This window comes from Thrips palmi, unplaced genomic scaffold (genome assembly GCF_012932325.1).
Source record: "Thrips palmi isolate BJ-2018 unplaced genomic scaffold, TpBJ-2018v1 HiC_scaffold_15, whole genome shotgun sequence".
NCBI lineage: Eukaryota > Metazoa > Arthropoda > Insecta > Thysanoptera > Thripidae > Thrips > Thrips palmi.
In genome coordinates, this window is record NW_023144624.1 from 444372 (window position 1) to 471111 (window position 26740).

Sequence of the window (26740 nt, forward strand, 5' to 3'; positions counted from 1 at the left end):
GCCTTGCCGGCCTTGCCGGGCCGCGGTCGCCGCTCGCGATTAGCGGAACCGTCCGCTCTCCTTGAGCGTCCGAACGAGTGGACGGGCTGCTGGCTGGGGGCTGCGGGGGACAAACAGCGTGACAGTGCGCGTGGGATGGGTTTGTCGGGGGTGGGGGTGGGTTTGGGGTGCCGGGCGTGCCGACAGTCGGCGTGTTTACCCAGGACGCTTGATTGAAACGTCATTACTACCGCCATGCGCTCCGGCCGTGTGGGTTCCTCGACCAAGACTATAACAAAACCTTCGTTGTGCCTGAATGTTTCCGACCACACGCGCCAGGGTGCAAGGGGTACCCAACTCAAGATAATCATTGCACGTCTAGTTGGTAATCAGTGAAATAATCAACATCATCCAATGAAATGACAATCATACTTTCGGGGATTCAATCACTTTTGACCATTTTTGCGAGACCACTGCTCCCAAACTATCAGCGGTCAAAGCCTTCCCGACGCGGGGAATGAAAGAGTAGGGTCTTCAGAATAGTAAAGCGTCGAGGGAGACCTTTGACCGCAACTAAATTGGATGCAGTAACCGCTCAAAGTCAGCAAAAGCGGTAATTTTCTGAAATTCATACACTTTTTTACCATTTTTGCGAGACCACTGCTCCCAAACTATCAGCGGTCAAAGCCTTCCCGAGGCGGGGCATGAAAGAGTAGGGTCTTCAGAATAGTAAGGCGTCGAGGGAGGCCTTTGACCGCAACTAAATTGGATGCAGTAACCGCTCAAAGTCAGCAAAAGCGGTAATTTTCTGAAATTCATTCACTTTTTGACCATTTTTGCGAGACCACTGCTCCCAAACAATCAGCGATCAAAGCCTTCCCGAGGCGGGGCATGAAAGAGTAGGGTCTTCAGAATAGTAAGGCGTCGAGGGAGGCCTTTGACCGCAACTAAATTGGATGCAGTGGCTGCCCAAAGTCACCAATATTGAATTTCCGACACTTTAACAGCTTTCCGAGGTCGGTGCTCAAATAATCCCCAATTATTTCCAATAATCAACATAATAACCTCCTAGAAACAGTGATAAATAGTAAAATAAAAGAAATCACATGTAATCATACTCTAAATATAATCAGTGTACATGAAAATCTTGTGTTGGTTACCCCTTGTCAAGGTGCGCCTGGAACGCGCATCTGCCTGAACTGGAGTGCCTGGAACGCGCATCTGCCTGAACTGGAGTGCCTGGAACGCGCATCTGCCTGGACTGGAGAGCAGGAACGCGCATCTGCGGGGCTGGAGTGCCTGGAACGCGCATCTGCCGGAACTGGAGTGCCTGGACGCGCATCTGCCTGAACTATTGGAATTTGCCGACACTGTGAACGCGCATCTGCCGGGGCTGGAGCCAAATAACGCGCATCTGCCGGGGCTGGAGTGCCTGGAACGCGCATCTGCCTGAACTGGAGCGCCTGGAACGCGCATCTGCCGGGGCTGGAGTGCCTGGAACGCGCATCTGCCTAAAGAAACGGCACCCCTGGAGTGCCTGGAACGCGCATCTGCCGGGGCTGGAGCGCCAGGAACCGCGGCGCGCGGCGCTCCCTCCCCACCGTTCCAGGGGCGGCCAGGGGCGCCGGCGCAGGGCCGCCCCGGAGCGGGCTTGAGCGCGGGGCTCCGGCTCTGCCTGGCGCTAGGCCCCGCCAGTGCCAGTTCCGCAGCGGCCGCGCCACCCCTCCACGCACCGCCACGCGTCCGCCGTACGCCGCACGCCCCACGAGCGCCGCGTCGCAGCGCCGCAGCGCCGGGACCGGAGCGAGAGGGCGCCGGCACCGCCGCGCCGAACCGCCTCTCGGAGTCGCGACGAGAGGGAGGGCCCGACTTGGAGCGTCGCTGTGCGTTTCGGTCTTCTGGGTGTGTTTTGTTTTTGTTTTGTGGAATTAACTGCCGGGGTGTGTCATCCGTCCCCGCCCCCGCCGCCTCCCCCTCGGTTTTGTCAACGACGACTGTTCGGCTCGGCGCGTCGGCCGCAGTCGGACGGAAATAATGACAGCTAAGCCGAGTTGTGGCAATTTCAACGCGCTCGTCCGTCTGTCTGTCCGTCCGTCTGTCTGTCCGTCCGTCTGTCCGCCCTCGCTGAGGCGAGTGGCGTGCGTCCAGTGTGCCAGCATCGCAGGGGAGTTGGGGAGTTTTCCGGCGCACTGAGTCGAGTGACTGGAGTGCGAATCCAGTCACATTGGATTTGTCCTGGACTTGTTGAGCCCTTGTCGTCGGGGCGGGGCGGGCGGGGCGGGGCGGGACGGGGCGGGTGGGGCTTTTGGGCGCGGACGGGGGGCGCGGGGACTGAAGTTAGTATTTGCGAGCCCCGATCGCTTCACCTCAGTCAGAGAGAGGGCGAGAGGGAGGGAGCGATGTTGATGTAATTTGTCGCGCCGCGTGCACAGCATAAGTTATGAAGCACTACAGTGTGCTCAGCGCAACTTCTTGTGTGTGTACGTGCGTGCGTTGTCGTGTTGGTTTACACCGGTGTGCGCAGCACACATTGACGCACTGTGGGCCGTGCGGGGCCGTGCGCACACTGTACTAAATCCCGTCGATTTCCTCGTCGTCGCTCGTTGAACCGCGCCACTGGGCGGACTGGGGCACCGGGGCTCTTCGCCGGGCCCCTGACCGATTCCGAGAGGCGTTTCCGTCGCTCTGTCTCTCTCGCACTCGCGGGTCGTTCCCTATAGGTGCGAGAGAGGCAGAGCGACGAAAGGACCCTCGGAATCAGTCTGCTGCAGGCGGAGTGGCGTTTGGAGCTGCTGGAAGGGAGTTCGCTTTATTTTCGCCCTCCTCGCAGGTGGTGCCTGGTGCGTGCCTGGTGCGTGCCCGGTGCGTGCGCGGGGCGAATCGCGACCCACAAAAGGGTGCCGCGCACTTCCTTTCAGGCGGGGCGGGGCGGGGCGGGGTGCGGCGGGGCGGGGCGGCCGGCGTTCACCTCGCCGAGGCGCCGCGGAGTAGTATTTCTGTGGGAATGGCCCGACGGCGCGGCGCTGCGCGAGGGGATTCCATCTCCACCAGATTTGTGTCGAGATTGGGGGGGAGGGGGAAGGAATTGCGGAAAGCGTGGCCGTCTCAACGTTTTGAACCGACCAATTGGCGCCGCCCCCTCCCCCTCCGGTTCCACTCGCACAGGGGCGGCGGGGTGGAGGTTGTCGGGGTGGGCTTGACAAGCGTTCGCCTGTCATGTCGCCTGCGCTGTAATAATGTTATCCGCGGCCGTGCTGTGCTGTGCGTCGCGGCCTCGCGAGGCTCCCAGTCCCAAGCAGCCGAGGAAACTCGCTTTGGCGCAGACAGTGTAGAGCGGGAAAGGTGGGAAACCTCCGTCCATGTTCGCTGGGATGTCCATTTATGATCTCGGTGGACAGAGGTGCACTGCCTCAGACTATCCTCAAAAGTAAAGTGGCCCCTGGTCCATAGATTCGCTTACTCTCACTCTTGTCAATCTCGCCATCTCGAGGAGCAAGGTCGAGGCGTGGGCGGAACTTCGCTTCCTATGGTTTGTGAAGTGCTTTTGTTTCGTGCGATTGCGTGCCGCGCTGCCGCGCCTGGGCGTGCAGGGCGTGAGGGGGCCCTCGGTCCGCGCGGACGAAGGACGAAGGACGAACTCGGGGCGCTGCCGGTCCGCCACCGACACAGCGACACTACACTGTACAGCGACTTGGTTAATTGGGTCTGGCGCGACATTGTTGGCGAGACCCGAGACGCGCCGCGGCAGCGGCTCTCTATCGCTCTCGCGCGCCACGCGACGCTCCACGAGAGCGAGAGAGACAGAGCGGCGTCCCTTCGAAATGGAGCCGCTCTGTCCGTCCGCCGGCCAGCGCCTGCAAACTCCGGGGTAGGCCGCCCCGCCGAGCGGCCGTGCCGGCCGGCTGCCCGGCCGCCAGGCGCTAGCCGCCCTCTCTGCTGGAGCCTCCAGGCTCCAGGGAGGACGGCGCTGGGCAAACTGGCAAACTTGTTGTCGGAGTGATTGGAAGTCGCGAGTGGAAGAAGCGGCCGGAAGCGGACAAGCGGAACGCGGTGGAGCACATCCGGGGGGAGGGGGAGGGAGGGCTGCGACACGCACAAGTGGGGACGGGGCGGGGGGCGTCGGGATGTCCATTACGGCAGTTATCCACTCCCTTTGAAATGATTAACGCGCGCCGAATGCCCGTCCGTGCAGTGCAGTGGCTTGCAGTGGCGTGCAGTGCCGTGCAGCGCTCGCGTGCCGGCCTCGCATGGATTGAGAGCTCCGCACCGCCACCGCCGACGCCATGAAGTTCTACACCAACGCGCTGAAGGTAACGTGCCGTAGTCCGTAGTCAGTGGTGCAGTAGCGAAGGCGCACCGCGCCGCCGACGTAGTGAATGCCTCATCTTCAGCTGCTGGTCTTATTTTCAGACTTTTTATTTATTTCGCGTTCGTGTCTGAAAAATAAAAATATGGTCTTCCTTGGGACTTGAGGGAAGCGGCAAGGAGGGCCGTTCCCGGCAGTGCCCCCCGTGAGGTGCGGCGGGGCGGGGCGGGGCGGGGCGGGAGGAGGCGCGAGGAGGCGAGTCTCGCGAAGTTATTTGGGCCGCTGTGGTTTTATCTTGTCAGCCGGGGTGGTGCGTGTGTGTGTGTGTGTGTGTGCGTGTGCGTGGCCCCGCGCTGAGGGAGGACCAGGCGTGAAGCGCCATTTATCGCGAGAGGAGGTCGCCGTGCTTCGCCTCGCCCCGGAGCCGAGCGGACACCGCGCACCGCGCCACCCCCTTGGAGAGGCGCGTCAAAGTCGTTGTTTTCAAGTGGCGTCAACTGTATCAAAAGAGAAATTAGCGGAGGCAGTGCCTGGCAGTGCCTGGCTGTCGGCTGGAGATCTAATTAGGGCTTGAGGGGCTGCGCCGCGCTGCCGGCGTGCTGTCTTGTCCGCCGAGCCATTCCGAAGAGACGCTCCATCGCTCTGACTCTCTCGCGCCCCTGCACTGGGTACGGGTCGCCCCGCGTGAGTGCGAGAGAGACAGAGCGACGAAGCGCCTCTCTCGGAATCGGTCTGGAGGCACGTGGCTGTCGTGTCGGTCCGCGAGCGTCCCGTCGCGTCGCGCCGTCGCCCCGTAAGCGCGTTATGTCAGTCGTGCCTTCGCTCACGCCTTCGCTCCGCGCGACGCGCTCGCCGCCGCCGCCGTCCTCGTCCTCGGCGTGCCCCGCGGCCGCGGCCGTACATCGCTGGCGCTGCCGCCGCCCCCAAAGCCGCCACCGCCGTCGCCGCCTCCCTCGGGGGCACTTTGCGCTCCTAAATCTTGGCCGCGCCGTAGCTCCTCTCCTCGGGGCGGAGAGCGGCCGAGCGCTGGCGGCCCTGGCGGCCCTGGCCGAGCCGGTCGGCGCCGCGTTGAGGTGTGGTGTAGTTGCCGCTTCCTCTACAGGCCCTGGGGGACGCAGGACGCAGGCCGCGTGCTGCCTTGCTCTTGCTGCACCGCGCTGGTCACCGAGGTCGGCCGAAGTGTTCCGTGGTCCGGGCATGCTTTGACGGTTCGGCGCGGCCCTTTGGTCCTTGCACTGTAGTGGTCCTCGCCGCCCTTTTGCTAAGCGGGCGGCGGGAACGAGGCGCGGCGGCGCGGCGCACTGTGGACTTGTTTGTCCCGCTTGGCGCGGCCTGGCGCGGCTTGGCGCAGTCGCGCGGTCCGGCTAACGACATTCGGCAGGGGCGAGTCAGTGGAAGAGGGAGGGGAGGGGGGCGACCCTCTGGCTTTTTGCCCGCCACTTAGTCGCTGCGAATGCCGCGCCGTGGTCTCCGACACCCCGGAAGGAAGGGAGGGGGAGGGGGGCTTTTTGCCTAGCCGAAGGCTGAGGGGCTGAAGGGCCCCCCTGGACCCGAGGCGCGGCGAGGCGTGGCGAGGCGTGGCCGCGGAGAAGGCCGATAGGAGGACCGCGCGTCTTATGACTTTAGGGCGGACTATATGGCTCCATTACCGCCCTAGGGTGTCGCAGCCCCCTCCCCCTCTTTCATTTTGAACTCCCCCCCCCCTCCCCTCCCCCGCCTCGTCCACGCACTTCCCCTTCCGCTCGTTTTTCTTCCCTTCCCGTCTCATAAGTTACACGTCCTGGCCCATTTGGCACTTCGATCATCGATCATACAATGACTTTACAGGGCGGACCGGGGGAAAGGGGGCGGACCCCCCGCCAGCCCCCCGCCGTGAAATGAGGCGGGTGTGCGCATCCCCAGCGCCAAATCGCTCGAGAGAAATTGCACGTGACCACAGGGGAGGGGGTTGGGGGCGGCGGCAGCGGGTTTCCGGGGGGTTTAAAGTGTGTTGGGTTGGCGTTGCAAGCAGAAATGGATACCCCGGCCTCGGCGTGCCTCAGCGGCCGCCCCCCGACCCCGACCCCGCCCCCCTCGCACGTATCTGACGCTGTAAAAGGCGCGACGGGGAAGGGGGGAAGGTGGCAGCGGCGCTCTCAGTATGCGGCACACGGTGAAACTTCCTCCTCGTCGTCCTCGCCCCGCCTCCCCTTGTCCTTGACGTAGGCAAAAAGCAGGACAGGTTTCGCTGCCGCGCTCCCCTTCACTTGCCGAATGGATTCCCGGCGTGTGCACTGTGCGGCACTGTGCGCCTCGCTCCGTCTCTCTCGCTCTCGCGGGCCGTTGCCTGAGGGTGCGAGGGAGACTCGTCGGCGGCAGCCGGCCGCGGTGCGCTGGTGCGCTGCTCGGCGGTGTGTTTGCGGAACGCGGCAGCGCGAGCGCGGCGACGGGGGTTGCAGCCCGTCGTTGCGTTGCAGCCCCGGGGCGCGCGCCCGCGGGTACGGACACTGTGAAACTCGAACGCATCGCGCGACGGTACCGGTAGGGTAGATTGGCCTTCGGCGTTCGGACGAGGAATCCATTGGCTGGCGCCATTGGACCCGGTCCCATTCGAGGACCTAGCTCCTATGGCGCCCGCCCTCTCGACACCTAGGCAGGTCCCGTCGGGGTTGTTTTTCGGCAAAGCGTATTGCGGCGGGGCGGGGCGGGGCGGGGCGGGGTGGGCGGGGCGGGGGCGGGGCGGGGCGGGGCGGGGCGGGGTGGGGCGGGGGCGGGGCGGGGCGGGGCGGGGCGGCGACAGTGGCGGTGCAGGCGGGGCGTCTCACAATGCGCCGGAAGTGGAGAAGCGGCGCGGCAACAGGAAGGAGCGGGAGGGGGGATGGAGTGACAAACAGGAAGTTTCCCCTCTCACTGTGATGACGTGGAATAAGGGATGAATTTTGTGGAGGAGGGGAGTGGGAGGCTTTCGGCGGAGTGAGTGGCTTCTTGCGGCTCCGGCAGATAGCCCGATAGCACCCCCCCCCCCCTGCCGCCCCGCCCCGCCCCTCGGCGTGGATGAATTCCGCCGCCAGCCGTTTCGCGCGCTTTTGATGAAATTGTCCAGTTTGGCGGCATTAAAAATGCAGGAATGAGTGCCACGGGGAATTGGGCAGTGGCCGAAGTGGCGGCGGGGTGGGGTGGGTGCGGGCAGCCGGGGGGTCGTCCCGGTTTCCCTGAGCGGTACTTGCCCCGCATTGCTGTACCTCTCTCTCTCTCTCTCTCTCTCTCTCTCTCTCTCTCTCTCTCTCTCTCTCTCTCTCTCTCTCTCTCTCTCTCTCTCTCTCTCTCTCTCTCTCTCTCTCCCCTCTCCCTCTCTCGCTCTCTGTCGCTGCGCCCGGGAGAGCAGTCCTGCCCCTACATCTTTTTCTGCTGCCTGAAATTACCCCCTTATATCTTGGCGGCCCGCTGCCGCGCCTTGCAGCGCTTTGCGCCTTGCCGGCCGCCGACGAATCTCGTTCCTAGTTTCTCTCTCCCTCTCTCGCACTCGTTGGACGTCCCTTCGGGGAGCGAGAGAGACAGCGGCGAGAAAGCACCATTCGGAACGATTCGGAAGCGGCCTGCCTGTAGTGCCGGCGCCTCTCGCCGGCGCCTTTCGTCGGGCAAACTTGGCGATGCGATTCATTCGTTCGGGCGGGGCGGGGCGGGGCGGGGCGTGCGGCATCTGGCCCGACGAGCGGCGCGACGGAGTGTGTTGATCGGGTCGAGCTGCGTCCTTGCGTCCAGCAAACACGGCCCGAATCGTCCCCGTCCCTCGGGCGCTGTGAACCGCGCCCCGCCCGCCCGCCCCGCCCCGCCCCGCCCACCCCTTTAGCAGCGCCAAACTTTCCTTTTATTCCGCCCCAGATTTGCTGGTCGCCCCACCCCGCCCCGCCTTGTTTGCCGACGACTTGTCGGCAGTGCGTGCACACTGTCACGCCGTGACACTGCGCACAGTGTAGCGCCGCTGCACCGCGAGCGACGCCGCGACGACCACCCCAAAGACCGCCAGGCCGCCAGCCCTCCGGGACACCTTGCAAGACGAATGCCTTGTCATCGCCAGTGTGTGTGTGTGTGTCTGTGTGTGTGTCCGTGGGCGGGCGGGCGCATACCCAACAACGCAAGCCACTCAATTTCTCCTCCTCGCTGTTTTTTTCCGCAACACATATATACATCTCATCCCCCTAAGACTGCTGCGTGAGTGCACGCGCCCTGTTTTTGCGCGCGCGTGCGTCGGTGAGTGTGTTTGTGTTAGAGTGTGTGTGTGTGTGTGTGTGTGTGTGTGTGTACACTTTGACTCCCAGCGCCAGTTCGGCCCGCCTGCCCGCCCGCCACGGCCGTCGTGTTGGGCGGCCCTGTCCGCCCGTCTTCCGGGCCGCCGTTTAATCAGGGCCTTGCCTTCCTTGGGCTGGGCTTGGGGTTGCGTCCCCGGCGTCCCGCCCCGCCGGCTATTGGACCCGAGACAACAACGCTTCCCTGCCAGCGAAGCGCCAGCGCCGCAGCGCCGCCCGGCCCTGCATCGCCACGGCCAGCCACGGCCAGCGCGAGGGAAAAACAACAAGCGGGTGCGCACTGCCCGACCACACGCACTGCACGGCGCGCTCCGACTGCCGCCAGACTCTGTCTCTCTCGCACCGATGCGGAACGCCCCCTGAGTGCGAGAGAGACAGAGCGACGAAAAACGACTCTCGGAATCAGTCTGCGGGGCGCTAGAGCCTGCCCTCTGCCTCGGCCTCGGGGAAGTACCTCCGCCTTCACTGCTCCGCACTCCGGTGCCGAAACGCAGGGAAACGGCGCCAAAAGCTTTAGAGGGATTCTCGGCCGGGGCGTGCCCCCCCGCCCCCGGGCCGCGGGCGTCGCGATTTGTGGCCGCGGCCCCGTTAAAATGGCAATGGCCCGGCGAGTGCCAGGGCCTCGGCCAGGGCCGGCAGCGCGCGCTAAGACGCGGCAATTTATACGGGTGCGGCGGCGGAGGGAGGACTCCAGACTCCAGCGCGCTCCAGCGACGCGAGAGCGGCGTGCGGCGCGGCTTAGTGCGCCGGCCGCCTGGATCCTGGATGAGGTGCTGCTCCTGTCACGAGGTGTAAAGAGTGCGGCCTCGAAACGACATCCATTGTGCTCCAGTCCCCCAGCCTCTAGCTCTAGCCCCCCGGCCGCCACGCGCGCGTTGCGTTCGACGCGTTGCCTGCCACGCAGGCGGTTTGACCCGCCTGACCTGCAGCCGGGCAGTGCCCGGGCAGTGCGGCGCAGTGAGCCCTCCCCGCCCCGCCCCGCCCCTGCCGGCCGCAGTCCTGATGTCCTGATGGATCGGGCTGCGCCGCTGCGCCGAGCGCGGCGACCGGGGCGGTCTGCCCGGCCTGCCTTGCCGAGCGACCATGAAATATTCATGCTCGAATTGGATCGCCTCGCCCTCCTCCTCGCCGCACGCGCCGCTGCATCGCCTCGCCCGTCCTCGCCGCCCCGATGCGATGCGGCGCCACGTCGCGCCCAAAGTTGGTCATTCGATTGGTCGTGCCTGTGCCTCGCCTGGCCTCGCCTAGCCTTGCCTGGCCTCGCCGCCCCGGGCCGTCGTGGGGCGCGGCGCTCGTCGTCGCCTCTCCGGGGTGGCCTCGGCGACCAAGCGTGGATCGGGGGGGAGGGGGGAGGGGGCTGGAAGGTAGGCGACAAATGGCACCTAGCCAGTGTAGGTGGTCAACTTCGGTGACGCGTCCCCCTCCTTCCCGAACGCGTCTCTGGACCCTTGTCGGCCGGGGCTGCAGCGTTGCCCGAGGCGCTTTGGCGCGGTGGCACCGCAGCACCGCACCGCGCTGCAGGGCAACTTGAGCCGAAAATAAAAAGTTAAGTCCCGCCCTCTTTTCGCGCCGGCGGTGCCCGGCGGTGCCGGTAGTCGAACCGAGGGATGTTGCGACGCTAAGTTGGCTGCCGGGGGGCCTGCGGGGCCTGCGGCCTTCGGGTGTCGTGGTCCGTTGTTGTTTTATCGAGTTGCCAGGCTGGCCTGCAGCTATCAGGACCCCCAGCCCAGGAGCCTGGCGCTGTCTTCCCGGACGCCGGGGGAGGGGAGGGGGGGAGGCGTTCTACACCGGTTTGGGATTCCTGTCGCCAGCATTCCCATGCGCCGCAATAAGCGCCCCCGAGGGACGGGGGAGGGGGAGGGGAGAGGGGAGGGGGTGCAAGGGTGCGTCGCCACGGAACCCTCAACATCGGCCACGACACGGAGGGGGAGGGGGAGGGCGGGGCGCCTGCGGTCTAGCCAAGTCAGCGCGCTGCGACGCGCTGCGTGGAGCACACCGCCTCTGTGTGCGTGCGCGTGACGGAGAGAGATAGAGGCCCAGTGTGTCATGTCCCCATCCCTCGTCTGGCTCGCCCTGCCTCGGTCTGGCACCCCATTCTCGCTGCGACCCCTTTTCGCACCGATCGTCGCCGCCCGGTGTGTGTTTGAGTGCATTGTGTGTGGGGGCGTGGGGTGGGGTGCACGCACTGCGGTGTGGTGCGGTGCGGCCGTGGCTTCATTCAAAGGACAGCCCCGCTGATAACATTATGCGTCCTGGAATGGCACGGCACGGCGTGGCACGGCACGGCGTGGCGCGGCACGGCACAGCGTGATAGCGCCACGCTCGACGCGACCCCTCCCTCCCAGCCCGATGCCGCGACACTTGCACACTTGCGACTCTTGGACGACGCGCCGAGCGACAGGACACTGGGACGGGCGGACGCGCCCGGCGCGGGGGTCACGGGGTCGTGCGTGGAGAGGCGGGGGAGGGGGAGGGGTGCGCGGAACGACTTTCTAAGCGACCCCCGACACCTTCCGCCTCGCTCACACACACACACACACACACACACACACACACACACAGAGAGAGAGACGAGCGGGCCGAGGCCCTTCTCGCCTGAAACAAAAGGAAAGTTGTTTGAAGAGCGTTAGGGCCGTGGGGCCGCGCCCGGGCCGAGGGGGCAGCCCTGCGGCCCTGCACTGCCAACTTGGATCATTTCCTCGTGAGGGGGCGGCCAGGCCAAGGCGGCCCGAGCACGTCGCCCTGACGGCCCGGTTGCCTGGCCTCCCGCGGACTGAGTGGGAGGCCTCTCTCTCTCTCTCTCGCACTCATGGGGCGGCCCTTGGGGTGCGAGAGAGGCGGGCCGGCGGAAGCACGGTTCGGAATCCCTCCGCCTCGCGACGCGGGAGACGCGGGGGAAGGGCGTGGCGTGCGCGGAACGGGCGTCGGCGGCGTCGGGCCAACATTTATGTAGTTTGCTTTGTGGCTCGAGTTAAACCGCCATCAGCGAGTCAAACCGCCGCCGCCGCCGCCGCCCCTTTCCCTGACGGCGCCGCGGCACGCACGCCGCCGCCTCTCGACGCCAATGGGGCGCCACGCCACTGCCACGCCACTGCAAGCGCGGCGAGCGCCGTCCGGGCCGGACCGCGGCGAATCGACGAGGTTTATTACCAGGGGATTGGGGATTACCGTCAGTAACGAGCTTATCTCGGGCCGGGGGCTGCACGCCGCGCTAGCCCACCCCGCCCTGCCCTGCAGCGGCCACCGTCAGCCATGACGAGAAGGGGGGGGGAGATGAATTATACTTTGGCCGGCGTTCCACTGGCGTCGAGTGTGTAGGTGTGCTGCTGACAGGTGCTAATGCTCGGCCAGCCCCCCCCCCCCCCGCCCTCTCTCACTGACACACACGCACACACACACACACACACAAGCAAGCAAGTGCTGGAAGTAGGTGACGATACACTCGGCCCATTTTATTTTAGCGTGTGTAGTCAGGTCGGTGTCATGCCCGGACAAGCTCTCGCACACGAGCATCGCGAGCCACGCTTGCCTCCACGTTTCTGGCCTGCTTGGTCTGATTCTCAGTTTTGCCTACGTACAGGGGTGAAGTGTGGCTTGTACGCACCTTTCAGGTGGTTTATGTAGGTACCATGAGATGGGACACACACACACACACACACTCTCCTTTGCATCCTCGCCTGCTGCTTGGCCCGCTTGTGCCGCTGGTCCGCTTGGCCGGGGCCGTGAAATAATTGCGTGGCGGTCTGGGGGGCGGCCAATCTGGGCTGTGTGCGGTACGGCGGTTCGGCGGCCCGGCGGGTTGCGGGTCCCCGTCGGGGGCAGGGCAGGCAGGGTAAGGCCGGGCCGGGCCGGGCGCTGCAGCCTGCTAAGTGGGCGAAGGCGTAACTCAGGCATGAGACCGGGCAGCGCCGAGACACGCCGGCATCCCAGACCTTGCGGCCCGCGTGGCTGTCCGTGCCCGCCGGGGAAAAGCGGCCTGGAGCCCTGGGGCTTTCGGTGGGGGGTTTTTCCGGCAGCGGTTGCTGAAATCCCCCCCCCCCCGGGCCCTCGCCTCTAATGCCAACGCCCCGCCGCAGCGCCGGGGCAGCGGGCAGTTCCCGGGATTTCCCGGCCCCCCCGTGGATTCCGGGCCGGAGCAGCTCGGAGCCTGAGCTTTCGATCGGGGTGTTTCCGATTCCTCAAAATCGCGCCTCCCAAGCCCCTTTTCGCCATTTTCAAGCACGCCGCAGGGGCACGGGGATTGCCGGTTTGAAATTTGGGGCTCATCAAAGCCCGCTGGAACGGGGGAGCACCCCGGTGACCTGAGTGTCCCTTTTACGGGTATACGCGATTTCGTATGTTTTCGCCCATTCTAAAAGCGCATTTTTTAAAAACGCGTTTGTAAAAAACGCAAGGGCGATGCACGGCGTATGCCGGATTTTGTGGTAGCTTTGAATACACCCCCTCGGCGGAAACCAAAACTAACGCTTGTTGTTGTTGTTGCAGTCCGGCGAGCGCATCGTGTGGGAGAGCCACCACGTGACGCTGACCAGGGTGCCGGGCTACGGCTTCGGCATCGCCGTGTCGGGCGGCAAGGACAACCCGCACTTCACCAGCGGCGACCCCGCCATCGCCATCTCGGACGTCCTCAAGGCCGGCCCCGCCGAGGGCAAGCTGCAGTAAGTACTCCACCGCCTTCGGGGCCTTCGGGGCCTTCGGGAAGCGTGCAGGAGCCCCCTTTCCCTCCTACACCTGAGTGCACGAGGACGAAGCGCCTTGCACTTTTGGCGGAACACTCGGTGCCAGTGCAGGCGCGACGCGAGGATGCCGGGGAGGCGGCACGTGTGGCGCGTGCGAGGGCGCGTGCCATTACAGTGTAATGACCTGTCCGAAAACTGCACGTGGCGCCCCGTCCTGTCCGCCCGTCCGCCGGCCGTTACTTATTCAGGACCGCATCAAGCCGGACGGACAGACAGACAGACAGGACCGGCTTTAATAATTGGCCAGCGCTGCCGTTTGAAGGGCTGCCCGACTTGCTATTCGTATTCCTGAATTTGAGGAGCAGTGCCCTTCAAGGGCCTCTAGGCTGGCGGCCGAGAAGCGCTTGCAGCCCAGAAGCCCCGCCACGCCCCGCCCCGCCCAGCTCGCCCCCCGCGGCGCCGTGGCGCGCCACCCGGCCGCGGGGATTAGCGAATACGGTCACAACAGACGGTTTAGAAGTTTGGTAATACCGAGGCCAACTCCGGCAACTACCCCGCTGCGCCACGCCGCGCCCCGCCACGCCCCGCCACGCCCCGCCACGCCCCGCCACGCCCCCCGCGGCCCTTAATTCAGTTTGTGTTGGCCAAACACTTTGGCCGAAAGCTCGGTGCAGCCCGCCGCGCGCCGCGCCAGTGCGGACCACGGCTACAGCGCCACAGCCCGGGCTGCGCGCTACGCCACACGCTATACGGCCCCAAGCACGGCGTGGCCCCGCCCTCGGACGGTCGCCAACCTGTCACCTCACTCCGAAGGATCGTTTCTTCGCTCTGTCTCTCTCGCACTCATGGAACGAGGCAGCTGCACTGCCAGGGCACTGCCGCCGTGCATGCGAGTGTCGCTGTGAGTTCAAGTTTGCGAGGCCTTAATTCTTTCAGCACTCGAACCGGCCGCCGCCCCCTCTGCTCATTCCAGTCGCTCGGTTTGGCTCGGTTCGGCTCGGTTCGGTTCGGTTCGTTCCCAGGGCGAGGCCTTTGCCCGCGAGATTGGAAATGGCAAGTTACGGTCTTTGTCGATGGCCGACTGGCTGCGGCGGGGCGGGGCGGGACCAGCTAAATGAACTCCGCGCCGATGGGTCTGCTCCGCTCCGCAGGGCCCGGCGAGGCGAACCGCCACGCCAGCCGCCGCCAGGACCACGCTGTCCACGCCGTCCATGTTGATGTGGCGGCCGAGCCGAGTCCTGCCTGCTGCCCTGCCACACTGGAGGCGGCGGCATTTCCCTTGCAGATGCTGAACAACCTCCGTGTCGGTTGACTGCTGACGCTGCCGACGCGGCCGGCTTCTCGGTGCTGCAGCGCGCACGGGGACCGATTCCTCCCCCTCTCATTCTCACGCCTTTTAGCAGTGCCGCTGTCCAGCGAACGGATCAGGTGGATCAGGCCGTCGCCGCCTTCTTCGTTAGAAGCTGTGGGAAGGCGCTAAGCGTTCGCTAAGCCTTCAGAGTACGCGCTTTCAGCGTGGGTCTGCGGGTTCCTGGCGCCTCGACGCCGAGAGCTAGCCGGCAGAGTGTCTCCTCGAGGCGCTCATGGCGGTGCCAGAGAGACAGCGACGAAAACGACTCTCGGAGTGAGTCTACTGCAGGTTCTTGGCGGGCCGCGTGGGCGTGGCGGGCCCTGGGCCACTGGCGCCACCACTGGCCAATGCCAGACAGGTCACTGCAAAGCACTGCAAAGGTCTGGGGCGTCTCGTCTCGTCTCGCCTAATTTAATTTGCCGGCCCCTGGCAGCCCTGTGTAGGGCCTGCAGGGCCTGTGGGGCCCAACCCGCCTGATCCCTGCGGGGCTGAGACGGGCTTTGGGCCTCCCCTCCCCCCCCCCTCCTGCCCCGCCGTGAGTGAGTGGCCGAATAGGCCAGGAAAATGGAACAATGTCACGCGCTTGCCGACAGGGACGCCCTCGCCCTGTCGCCCTGTTTGCCTGTTTGCCGTCGTCGGGAGTGCGGCAGTCCAGCCGACTCATGCCGAACGGCGCTGACGTCGCTCTGTCTCTGTCGCACTCGCGGGGTCGCCCACGCCGTGAGGTGCGGTGCGAGAGAGACAGAGTGACGAATCAGCCTGCAGTCCCGCTCTTTGCTCTGGCCGCAGTTTGGCGGAGAGCGAATCTGGCCGGTGGGGCGGGGCGGTGTGGAGCGTGGAGCCAGTGGTCAGTCCGTCCGGCGGGAAGGGAAGGGAAGGGTAGATGGAAAGAGGGGTGGAAGGGGTCGTCGTCGTACTGTATTCAGTTAATTCGCTGTCGTGCTCGCTGTCCCCGTCTGGTTAATTGGAGCCGGATCAACGAGCAATGGGGACCCACGAGCGGACAGACGGACGGACAGACAGGCAGACAGACCGACTGGGTCGCGGTTTCCTTCCTCCTTTGGCGAGACCGAGACTGCAGCAAGGACGGAGACGTGACCCACGCCAGGCACCACGGGTGCGCGGTCTCGGGGCGGGGCGTTTCGAGCCAGCTGGTCGCGAAGCCTCTCGTCGTGGAGGTGCGGACGGCGCCAGGGCGGCGCCAGGGCGGCGACAGGGTGGCCCCGCGGTCCCGGGGGCGGGGCGTGTTGTTGTGGCCGCTGAGGGTGCTGGCTGGCCCGGCCAAGGCCTGGCCGTGGCGTCGCTGGCCGTGGCCATGACGGCCGTCACGGTGCGTTTGCGGCGTTGCGGCGCCCTCAGGTGGCTTTACGGGCGGGGCCTGGCCGGCCAGCCTGCAGGCTGCTTCCGAACTCTGCCTCTCTCTCCCTCGCGAAACGTTGCCTGAGAGCGAGCGAGACAGGGCGGGTCGCACGCGTTGCTGTGCGGAATGGACGGAATGGACCTGCTGGCCGGGCCGCCGCAGTGCTTCGCAGTGCCGCAGGCCCGGCCGGCACTTAGCGCGGCGGCCCCGGTGAGGGAAGGACCGGGCCGGACCGGGCCGTTGGTGCCGCCCAGGCCGTCAACGTGTCAAGGCCGTCAAGGCCGGGCCGCAGGTGGCGTCCCGTCCCCGCGGTCCCCGGCGTCCACCCCACACCCATCCCCCTGGCCGCCCCTGCTGCCGCCGCTGCTTTGGTTCGAGTCGGCTCTTTGCGTTCGCCGGCCGGGGGATTATTCCATTATTCGCCGGCGTCCCGAGCCCCGCTCGGCTTCCTGGACGTCCTGGACGGCGCGGGGCACTACACTGCAGCAGCCTGACAAGCCCATTACCCATTGTGTTCCGTGCCGTCCTGGCCCTGCGCGCTGCGCACTGATTCCGAGCGTCGTTTTCGTCGCCCTGTCGCTTTCGCACTGGGGCCTCCCGTGCAGGTGCGAGAGAGACAGTGTGTCCCGTGCGCCGTGATTGGGGATGCCGAGTCCGGAGGCCGGCCGCCGCCCTGGGCCGTGGGGCCACTGTAAGGGCCACTGGCACGCTGGCACCGCGGGGACCTCGGCGGGGACCTCGGCGTGACACCGGCCGGCCAGCCCCGCGGCCAGCCCCACCGCACCGCGCCCCAAAGGGCCCCGCCGAGGGCTCGCCGAGGGCCGCCGTGGGCTGCATTGGCCGGTAACGCTGAAATATGGACCCCTTTTACCGGCGTGCCACTCAGAGCCGCCATGAGGGGAGTATGAGGGGTGGGCAGGGTAGGGGTAGGGGGGTGTCGCGTACCGCTCTGTCTGCGTCTGTGTGTGTTGGTGTGTGAGTGAGTTCGGGAGGACAGGTCCGGGGGGACGGCGCGGAGGGAAAGGGGGAGGGGCTCGTAAAATCTATCAGGAACGCCATTGCGGCGAGAGGGGCAGCACTTAGCCCCGGCGACGACAGGGCACCCCCTCTGCCCCTCGCCTCCCGCCTGCTCCCGCCCCTGCCGCGCGGTCGGTTTGGTATGTCGCGCGCACTCGCCTCAATTTTATTTTATTTTTATTTTTGTGAGTATTTTCATTTTGACCCTCTAAAGGGCACACGGCCGTAAATCGCATCCATAAAGTGTGAGAGGCGAGTCGAACCTGTATACACACACACACACACACACACACACTCACATACATGCGCACTCACACATACACACCTCACACACACGCCACGGTACGCTGGTCCGATGGTCCGAGCCTCGCTGGGGGAGGGAGGACCACGGACCGTGGAGGACGTCGAGGACGACAATGCTGTTGTTTCGCGAATCGAGGACAGAATCGAGTTACTTAGAGCACCGGGCGGCGCGAGGGGCGGCGGGCGGCCGGTCCCAGACCGTCTGGTCGCTCTGGTGGGTCTGGTCGTCCGCCTCCATCGAGCGTGCACTGTGCACTCAATTCCAGTCCACTTCCGGCGCCGTGCCCGCCCATGGCCCCGCCGCGCCAGCGCTTCCTGTCTTTCTGTCTTCCTGCCTTCCGGTCGCTTCCCTCCCCCCGGAGAAGACAACCCCCTGCCCCTCTTCCGGAGCTTTGCCGCGGACGGAATCTCACCAAATCCCTTCTAAATTTGAAGTCATCTTTTCTCTTTCCGTTTCCTTTCGGGTTCCCCAGGTGGAAGGGACCGGGCTGGGCCCTCTTTACGTGGCAGCGCCGCCCCCAATCGGGCGACACACACTCACACACCACACACACACACACACACACACACACTCACACTGCGCTGCGTCTGAGCCCACCCCCCAGTCACCCCCGGCCCAGCATTTGCCGGGGCGCTCTTATTGAAAAATAACAGGGGCCGGGGGGCTTTATCCAGCAGCTCGATATTTCCCAGGTGTGGTTGTATCTAATTTGTCGGTGGCTGACTTCGCCCTCGCCTTCGCCCCTCCGCCTCCGGGTCCCTGGCCGCGAGTTGTGAGGTGAGGTGAGGTGAGGGGTCTGCCCGGTCCGGCATTTTCTACATGCGTGTTTGTTCCCCTCTGCCCCCAGGGTCAACGACCGCATCGTGAGCGCCAATGGCGTGTCCCTGGAGAACGTGGACTACGCGACGGCCGTGCAGGTGCTGCGCGACTCGGGCAACACGGCGCTGCTGGTGGTGCGACGGCGCATCGTGCTGCCCGCCTCCCCCGAGCCCCACACGCTCAAGGTGCAGCTGCAGCGCAACAAGAAGAAGGACGGTACGTTCGGCCTGCTCTGCCTGCCTCGTCGCTCTGTCTCTGTCGCACTCGTCTCTGTTAGGGTGCGAGAGAGACAGCGACGAGCCGTCCGGCATGCTTGGGTTTGTCTGATTTGGGCGTGTTGCTGCCCCGCCGCAGACTTCGGCATCGTGCTGGGCTGCAAGATCTACGTCCGGGAGGTGCTGCACCGGGACAAGGACGGCCTGGCCGGCGCCGGCCCGGGCAACTCGCTGCAGGAGGGCGACGTGCTGCTCAAGATCAACAACCACTCCGCGGACGGGCTGTCCCTCAAGGAGGCGCGCAAGCTGATGGACGCCTCCAAGGAGAAGCTGAGCCTGCTGGTGCGGAGGGAGGCCCGGAGCACCTCGTCGCAGCAGTCCTCCAACGGCAACCTCTACGGCGGGCCCTCCTCCCACAACAACTCCAGCCTGCAAAGCAAGGGTGGGTACAATGGGAGTTGGGACCGTGTCACAGTGGGCCAGAAGACCGGTGGAGGCGGCCGAAATTCTAGACGCGTTTTGAGCTCCAGAGTCGCTAAATGGTACTCGAACTGAACGTGTGACCCCACCAATGGATTGCTCTCCGAACGAGGAATCTATTGGTGGGGTCACACGTGTGGTTCGAGTCCTGGTTAGCAACTGTGGAAGTCAAAACGCGTGTAGAGTTTGGGCCGCCTCCACCGGTCTTCTAGCAAATCCACTGTGCGGTGGCTAGCTCTTCTGTCTTCCCCTTCCCCGTGGTGACGTTGATCCTGCTCCGCAGACGGCAACCTCCTGGACTCGCTGGCCGGCGGCACCAACTACTCGTCCCAGAACCTGTACGTGCAGCCGCCCACGCGCGGCGCCATGGCGGCCATGGCGGCCATGCACCCGCACCAGAGCTCGCTGCTGGACGACAAGAGCAACCTGCTGCCGCGCGGCCGCAGCCGGGTGCCGCTGCCCGACCACGTGTCGCTGAGCCAGCTGGACCGGCCGTCGACGCCCTCGGGGGCGGGGGCGGCCGCGGGGCCCTCGGTGGGCTCCAACGCCACCGGCGCCAACCACAACCACTCGCGCAGCCGCAGCGGCATCGACGACGCGGACGGACTGTCGCCGCCGAGGCCGCCGCCGCCGCGGCCGGAGGGCGAGGCGTACGGTGAGGCCCCACACTACAAAGCACCGAGTCCGAAGAGCCGTCTCGTCGCTCTGTCTCTCTCGCGCCCAGTGGCGGATCCAGAGTCGGTCTGAGGGAGAGGCAAAGTATGCCCTTTTGTCCAGTTAAAGGGACGAAGTGTGGCTCTTTGCCTACCTTTCAGGCTGCTATCTAGGGGCCAGTAGGGACCCATTGTCCTTTTGCCCCCCTTGCTGGATCCGGGCCTGCTCGCACCCCATGAGCCTGCCAGTGACTGAGACTGAAGCGTTGTCCTTCCGCCCTGCGCAGACTTCTACAGCAGCAGGCGGCAGCTGTACGAGGAGGACCCGCTGCTGCAGCGGAAGCAGCAGCAGCAGCAGCCCATGCCGGACCCGCGCTTCGTCACGTTCCAGAAGGAGGGCTCGGTGGGCATCAGGCTGACGGGCGGCAACGAGGTGGGCGTGTTCGTGACGGCGGTGCAGCCCGGCAGCCCCGCCTCGCTGCAGGGCCTGCAGCCCGGCGACAAGATTCTTAAGGTGCGTATGGTCGTGTCATGTCGAGAATCTTCGCCCTTCACCTTTACTCTTCACAGGTAGGACCAGTTCTCCACCTCACTCCTGCCCGTGTATGTGTAAAGTGTGAAGGATGAAATGTAAAGTGCGAACTCTTACCTTGATTCAGCCAAAATTTTGACAAAAGATGTCATTTTGACGGACATGTCTTTTCTTTCAGGTGAATGATATGGACATGAAAGGCGTGACACGGGAGGAAGCTGTTCTATTCCTTCTAAGTTTACAAGACCAAATTGACTTAATAGTGCAGCATCGTAAGGATGAATATGACACTATAGTTGCTGGTCAACGTGGGGATTCCTTCCATATCAAGTAAGTTGTTAATGCCCGCAATGGAAATAAATGGAAAGGTGTTTTTAATTATCTGGACGTGTATCGTGGGTATCTATTGTTTTGTTGCTATCAACAACCTAATTTTTACTTGTTACAGGGCCCATTTTAATTATGACCAACCCAATAAAGGTGAAATGAGTTTTAGGAAAGGTGATGTTTTCCATGTAGTGGATACCCTCCACAATGGAGTTGTTGGCTCTTGGCAAGTCTTCAGGATAGGTGATTATTCGGATTTGTTTCCTTCCTCATGATGTAACTTTCACCATATGATGTACCAATTTTGAGTTTTTGTTTCTTTCCTCTCCATTTCAGGACGAAATAATACGGAGGTCCAGAAAGGTATAATACCAAACAAAGCCAGAGCTGAAGAGTTAGCTACAGCTCAGTTTAATGCTAGTAAAAAGGAACAATCCACTTCAGAAAGTAGAGGCAGTTTCTTCCGTAGAAGAAGGAACAGTCATCGTAGATCTAAATCTCTAGGCCGCGTAAGGACATTTTTTGAGTTTAGTTGCACTTCATTCTCAGTTCCAGAGTTAGTGTTAATACTTTTGGTGTTGCATTTTCAGGATCACTGGGATGATGTGGTCTTTGCAGACAGTATTAGCAAATTTCCTGCATACGAAAGAGTTGTCTTACGCCATCCAGGTTTTGTTAGACCTGTTGTTTTATTTGGACCTGTCGCAGACATTGCCCGAGACAAGATGCTTAGAGATTTCCCTGATAAATTCTCTTCTCCACGTATGTATCATTTCTGTTTTGATTTGTTTATCTCACAATAATAAAATACTGATGGTCATTCAGATATTAATTCTGTGGTCTATGCCCTTTTCTTTTGTAGAATTAGAAAATGGGTCATCTGATGTTCCTAAGAGTCAAAAGGCTTCTGGGATCATTCGGTTAAGTGCTATCCGAGACATTATGGACAGAGGAAAGCATGCTCTTTTGGATATCACTCCAAATGCAGTTGACCGGTTAAACTATGCTCAATTCTATCCAATAGTTATATTTTTAAGAGCAGAATCCAAGCAAACTATCAAAGAGGTTCGAGCTGGTGCTGGCTTATCCAAGTAAGTTGCTTTCCTCATGCTTCATTTTATTTACTTTTTTTTGTACCGGTGAAGTTGCAAGATGCTGTAGATTAAATTTTCTTCTTTCCTAACTTCTCTTGTAATTTGGAACACAAATCATGTTTACTTTGTGATGAGTTCCATTAAGAAATTATTATGGCTAGCTTTCACATATGGCTTAGTTTGCTTACATGTGTCTAACTTTTCTCATAAACAGATTAAAGAAAGCAAAATTATTAGCTTTTCAGTCTTTCCTTGCATTTTTTATCAATTGAGATTTTGTCATCAAAACTAGTTTTCATTCAATACGTGTGTAAATTATGAAAGAAAGAAAAACTTCGTTGTTCTACCTTTATTTTGCACTGCTTCTATAACTTGCACTTCTTTCAGTAAATTGCACCTAATCCAAAACGATGTGGAGTTAAGGCACATAATGTAAGGAGGGGAAAGGGAGGGTGTATTGCTGTTTGGAGTAGGTAGTACAATCTTGTAGTGCTTATATTCATAAGAGAAACATTTTCTTGTGTGGGTAGCTTGTTTTTAGTTTAATAAGGGTGGTTGGTGTTCTTGTGTGTTTTAATTTTCTCTCTTTTATTGTCAAATTGTAAATTTGGTATTTTTCTTTTTGTGCAAGCACCATGTTGGATATCCTACCATGGTGAGTATCATGATTCAGGCATAGGATGCAACACGGGTTTGGGTTTTGGTGGTTTGGGAAAGCTAATGAATGAATGCTCTTGCTACAGCTAGCTTTTTTCATTTCCTTTTGACTTAATTTTTTTTTTTTAATTTTGCAGTTTTTGTGTGAAGAATGAAGGGCTTTGTGATCTATGCCTTTTCCAAAATGGGTGTTCCAGCAATACTAACATGGCAAATGAGGGCAATCTTCGCTATATTTCTCTCAGGAGGGTGGGATAACCAAAAGAAAGCAGATATGGGTCCTATATCACTTTTCAGTAATGCAATGCATGGTGGAACTGTCCTCTGTCTTCTTCATCCATAACTGTGTGGTCCTGGGTGAAGCACATTGTTTTTTGGTTTGTTTTTGTTTTTCAAATTTTTGTGTAACATGTCATGAAACAGCAGGAGAATCTGACAAAGGCCAGACATTTTCAGTCTTCTGACCTGCATTTTTATCTGTTTTGCATGTCCAATTTGCATATCACCTGGAAAGCAGCATGCAGAGTTTAATGTGTTATATTTTGATGTAATGACTTTGATTGACCTGTGGCGTTCGGCAACTCTGGGGAGAAGTTTGCTTAAAACATCTTTGACCTTTTTTTTATTATTAGAGTTTATGAAACACTTTTGTGATCTCTGTACAGTTGTCTTCTATTTGGAGTCAAGTGTACTGTAAAACAATGATTGTAAACTTGAAAATTATCACCTGGCGTTTTTCATTTTCCAGGACTGCCCATAAGAGCAGCAAAAAACTGTTAGAACAGTGCCAAAAGCTTGAGAAAGTATGGGGACATGTGTTTTCAAGCTCAGTTACCCTCTCATCACCTGAGTCATGGTATAGAAAAGTGCGTGAGTTGGTTGACAAACAGCAGCAAACACCTGTCTGGATGAGTGAAAGCAAGGTAAAAGACATTGCATGTCAGTTTTGTATTCTTAAGTTCATCTTGTTATTTTAACTGTGTTTGGTTGACTTGAAAGAACAACTATGCTTGTATTCCATGACTTTTCAATGCGTAAAAGCCTCCCTAAAATTGGTCCTATTAAATATACTGAAGCATTCGGACTTTTGTATTGCTAGAAACTGGATTCCTAGTGGTGGTGGTGGGTGGTGATGGCCCTTGCATGGTAAATCTCATGTAGTGAACTGGTTTGTGGGTCTTCTCTGGTTCATTTCATGTTCCTTCCCTAGACTCTTTCCAAAGTCTTGGACATTTTTAATGGGGGAATGACAAACGTAGAATATGTTGAGATTTTTAATTGCTGCAGTACTTCGCTGTCCCCATCGATTCAATTAAGTCCTCTAATAGAGTATTTCTTCCTTCACCATTTTCACTTCTGCATTTCGATCTCATGGACTCAACTTGACCAGTATTTCTCTGCCTCTTATGTCCACAGTCTCTGGAACTCTTCTCGGACCTTTACTTCCTGCCTCCCTCTCTGTCCCCAAACCACCAGTCTCCCTTCCCTCACTCCTACTCCATGGTGCTTCCTCAATCCAGCTCTTCCTCTTCTCAAGCCTATAATTCTCTTCCTCATTACCACTCCTCTGCCGCCTCCTCTGCCCTGCGGCGCAACCATTCCGTTCACGTCTCATGCAGAGCCAATAGCGGTTACAGTGTCGGCTCCTATGAGGTGTGCGTGTCACCTGCTCAGCTGCAAGGCACCACATACCTTCCTGTCATTACCGAACAGTTCTTCGGCTATGTATGATTCCTTTTCTTTCATTCAAATTGTAATCATGCCTTGCTCAAAAAAAAAAAAGTTTTTTTGCTCCCACCTGCACTTGCTCATTTTGTGCTTTTTTTAAAGCATGTTCTAAATGGAACTCATTGCTGCTGGCTCTGTGCATGGCAAATCTTCTGTTTATTTTTGTTTTCTCAGTGATGACATCATATGTGTGTGTTGTGTTTGTTTGATATTTTATTTTATTTTCTGAAAGAAATACTCCAGCTGTTGTTGATAGATTTCCCTTTTTCCTGATAAGTTTCAACAACCTCTACTATCACACTCTCATCAGACATTTTATTCATTTTACTATCTTTGCTGCAAAACTAATTTTAACTCTTCCTCCCTTAAACCCATCTTCTTGCTGCTATGATATTTTTTGTGTTGAAGCACGCGGATTTGGAGAAAAGCTTGGGTGTGCATGTGACTATTGATTAAATGTTTGTGTGTTTCTCCATTTTCATGCAAGTTTTATCAACTTTGTAACTGTAGAGAAAAGTGTCACAGAATTTACTTTCCATCTAACACAACTCATTCAAGGCCCTTACTTTCTATGGAGTTGTCTTCGTTTATTGCTTGTCTTCACAAGCCAAATAAAGCCTTAATTTTTTGTACTGCATGTATATTGGTTAGTAGATGCAGAATCATAATTTGAAAAATGTGTTGCTTTTGTTCATTGATGCATTGTTTGAGCTTGTGTTAAAAGCATGACTGCCTGCTTTTTTAATTTCAATGACGCACTTAAATTTTTTTTTGTAGAAAAATTAATAATATAGGCATAATCTGTATGTGTTGATTTGTGCTCAGTTTCCTCTAATTTTTGTTGTTATTGTTCTTTAATTTTTGTGTTGTTTTGTTTTTTACTTGTTGCGTGTTCTTTTATTTGTCGGTAATGACACGGCTTAATATCATGTCCTGCAGCCTGACGAGGCTCTCTCAGATGATTTCCTCTTCCCAATGACGTCCCGCCTCTCCTATGCCTCTTCCCCGGAGTCTGATTTGGACCTGAGTCCAGAGCCACGGCCACACAACCACAACAATAGTGGTCTGTCTTCCGGAGGGCTCAACTCATCTCGCTTAGTCAAGAGCTCCAGTGACCCCAGCATTGCTACTGTGGAAGATGGAGCTCCGGGATACACCGCACCTCCTCCCTACTCACCTGCTAATTCATACAACAAACAAGTAAGTTCTGCTTTCTTTTCATTCTTTTGGCTCTTCCTAGGAAGGGACTTAAAAATGATGACATGTTGCTTTGCAGCCAAACTATGAGAGTAGAAATGGTGTTGGGCTTGGTTCTCCCAACGAGCACAGTCCTCGTAGAGGTGTCAATGGCATGGAGGGTAAATATGGCTTCACTCCTTCTTCGCCACTTGAAGCCATGTCTCCAACATCTGCCCCTGCACCTACATCCCCTACCGTTCATCTGAACTACCCCCCTCATCAGCACAACTCGCACCCTCACTTGCATGGGCATTCCCATCCCCATTCACGCAGCACAAATATGGCTAGATCTCCTCTTGCACACTCACCCCCTCTTCAGGTGAGTCATCAGGGCCGTTGGTGTGGCCTCAACATGAAACAATGTCCCTGCAGGCTCTAAGTTTTGTTCTTTTTGTATTCTTCTAGAATTCCAATGGACCCCCTGAACTTCCTCCAAGAATTGATCGTAACATCAAGCCTCCTCGAGTTGGTCTGACACGTAGTGCCACAGATCGCCTGTACCCCAGTAAGGAAATGGAACCTGCAACCAATGGTACCACAAATGGCAGCCCTCCCTCTCCTGTTGATCCCCCCAACTATATCAATGCAACTCCACACCACCTTCGCACAAGTGGGCCCAACTCCTCCTTAGATAGGCATATAGTGAAGACAGTACGTAGTCTCTCATACAATGGCTTGCAAATGATCTTCACTTATTTTGTTCTATCACTGACAATATTTCTTCTCTTTACAGAGCAGTTATGATAGTGTGTCATCATATGATTCATACAATAATAGGGTTACTTTGGGTCAGAATTCACATGATGACTTGAAACAGTGTAATGGTGGACCAGCATCACCACGAAATCATGACCCCTACAGGTTTACACGGTCTACCGCTCAACCAATTGGTAGCCGTCAGAACTCTGTAGATCCTCCAAAGGCCAATAAACCACCAGATTACAGCAAATATCGGTAAGATGCATTCCTTTTTTTAAAAAAGTTAAAAAATTGGAAATTTATTGTTCAGTTTTTTCAGCTATTCTCTTTGGTGGTTCTAGCTTTCCTTCCAAAAGCCTGGAAGCACTTGGTACCGTCTCAAATCTTACCACTGTACCCTTTTACTTAAGAACCTCCCAGGTCTACATTTCCTCTAGGAATACATTTGTTTAGTACTTCTCAATAGATGAGGATATAGAGGTCCATTAATATCATTTTTTCCCTAGAGTCAAATAGTTTTAAATCCTACTTCTATTCTTTTCTACCTCTCTTTTTTTTCAATTGTTCTGAGTTCTTTCCTGTAGTGGCATCCTGCTAAAATCCAACCCTGTTCCTTGCTTTCCTTACAGGCCAGGAGAGTACAACCATAACAAACCCCTTCCACCACCAAAGACCACTTCATATAAACCAATCCCTCCCCCAAAACCCAAGAATTATCGTCTACCTTCAAATGGACAATCAGATCATCAACCAAACCTACAAACCCAATGGAGAAACCCAGCCAATGGAGGGGAGCAAACGTATGGCACCAATGAAAATACCCCCCAGCGCCCCAATAAATTGAACTTAGGAATGGAGAATGGAATCAGTTCACCACTCCATCACTCAAACAACTCGATTTACCAACATTCAAAGTCCTTCTCCTTGGCGGGAGGGATGGAGTCCCATCATAATGGGGTATGTTGATGATGCTGACATATGGTTCATATTTTTTTGTTTTGGTGAATCAAGAAGT

At 59.0% G+C, this 26740-nt stretch overlaps 1 protein-coding gene across 4 annotated transcripts in view; it reads left to right on the forward strand.

The window, feature by feature from the left end:
• Nucleotides 1-26740, forward strand: part of LOC117641511 (tight junction protein ZO-1-like) — a 50037-nt gene that overhangs the window by 20182 nt on the left and 3115 nt on the right. For 2 of the 4 annotated variants that reach the window (XM_034378899.1, XM_034378902.1), the window contains exons 2-18: nucleotides 13057-13229; nucleotides 18130-18317; nucleotides 18456-18758; nucleotides 19080-19451; nucleotides 19737-19963; nucleotides 20160-20311; nucleotides 20430-20551; nucleotides 20645-20817; nucleotides 20899-21070; nucleotides 21171-21399; nucleotides 22034-22057; nucleotides 22808-22982; nucleotides 24727-24987; nucleotides 25064-25345; nucleotides 25432-25677; nucleotides 25760-25980; nucleotides 26355-26682. In XM_034378899.1, coding sequence (XP_034234790.1) covers nucleotides 13057-13229; nucleotides 18130-18317; nucleotides 18456-18758; nucleotides 19080-19451; nucleotides 19737-19963; nucleotides 20160-20311; nucleotides 20430-20551; nucleotides 20645-20817; nucleotides 20899-21070; nucleotides 21171-21399; nucleotides 22034-22057; nucleotides 22808-22982; nucleotides 24727-24987; nucleotides 25064-25345; nucleotides 25432-25677; nucleotides 25760-25980; nucleotides 26355-26682 — 3648 coding nt within the window. Of the gene's footprint in view, nucleotides 1-4177; nucleotides 4290-13056; nucleotides 13230-18129; nucleotides 18318-18455; nucleotides 18759-19079; nucleotides 19452-19736; nucleotides 19964-20159; nucleotides 20312-20429; nucleotides 20552-20644; nucleotides 20818-20898; nucleotides 21071-21170; nucleotides 21400-22033; nucleotides 22058-22807; nucleotides 22983-24726; nucleotides 24988-25063; nucleotides 25346-25431; nucleotides 25678-25759; nucleotides 25981-26354; nucleotides 26683-26740 lie in introns of those variants that run through there. The other 2 variants (XM_034378900.1, XM_034378901.1) reach the window with 2 other exon arrangements.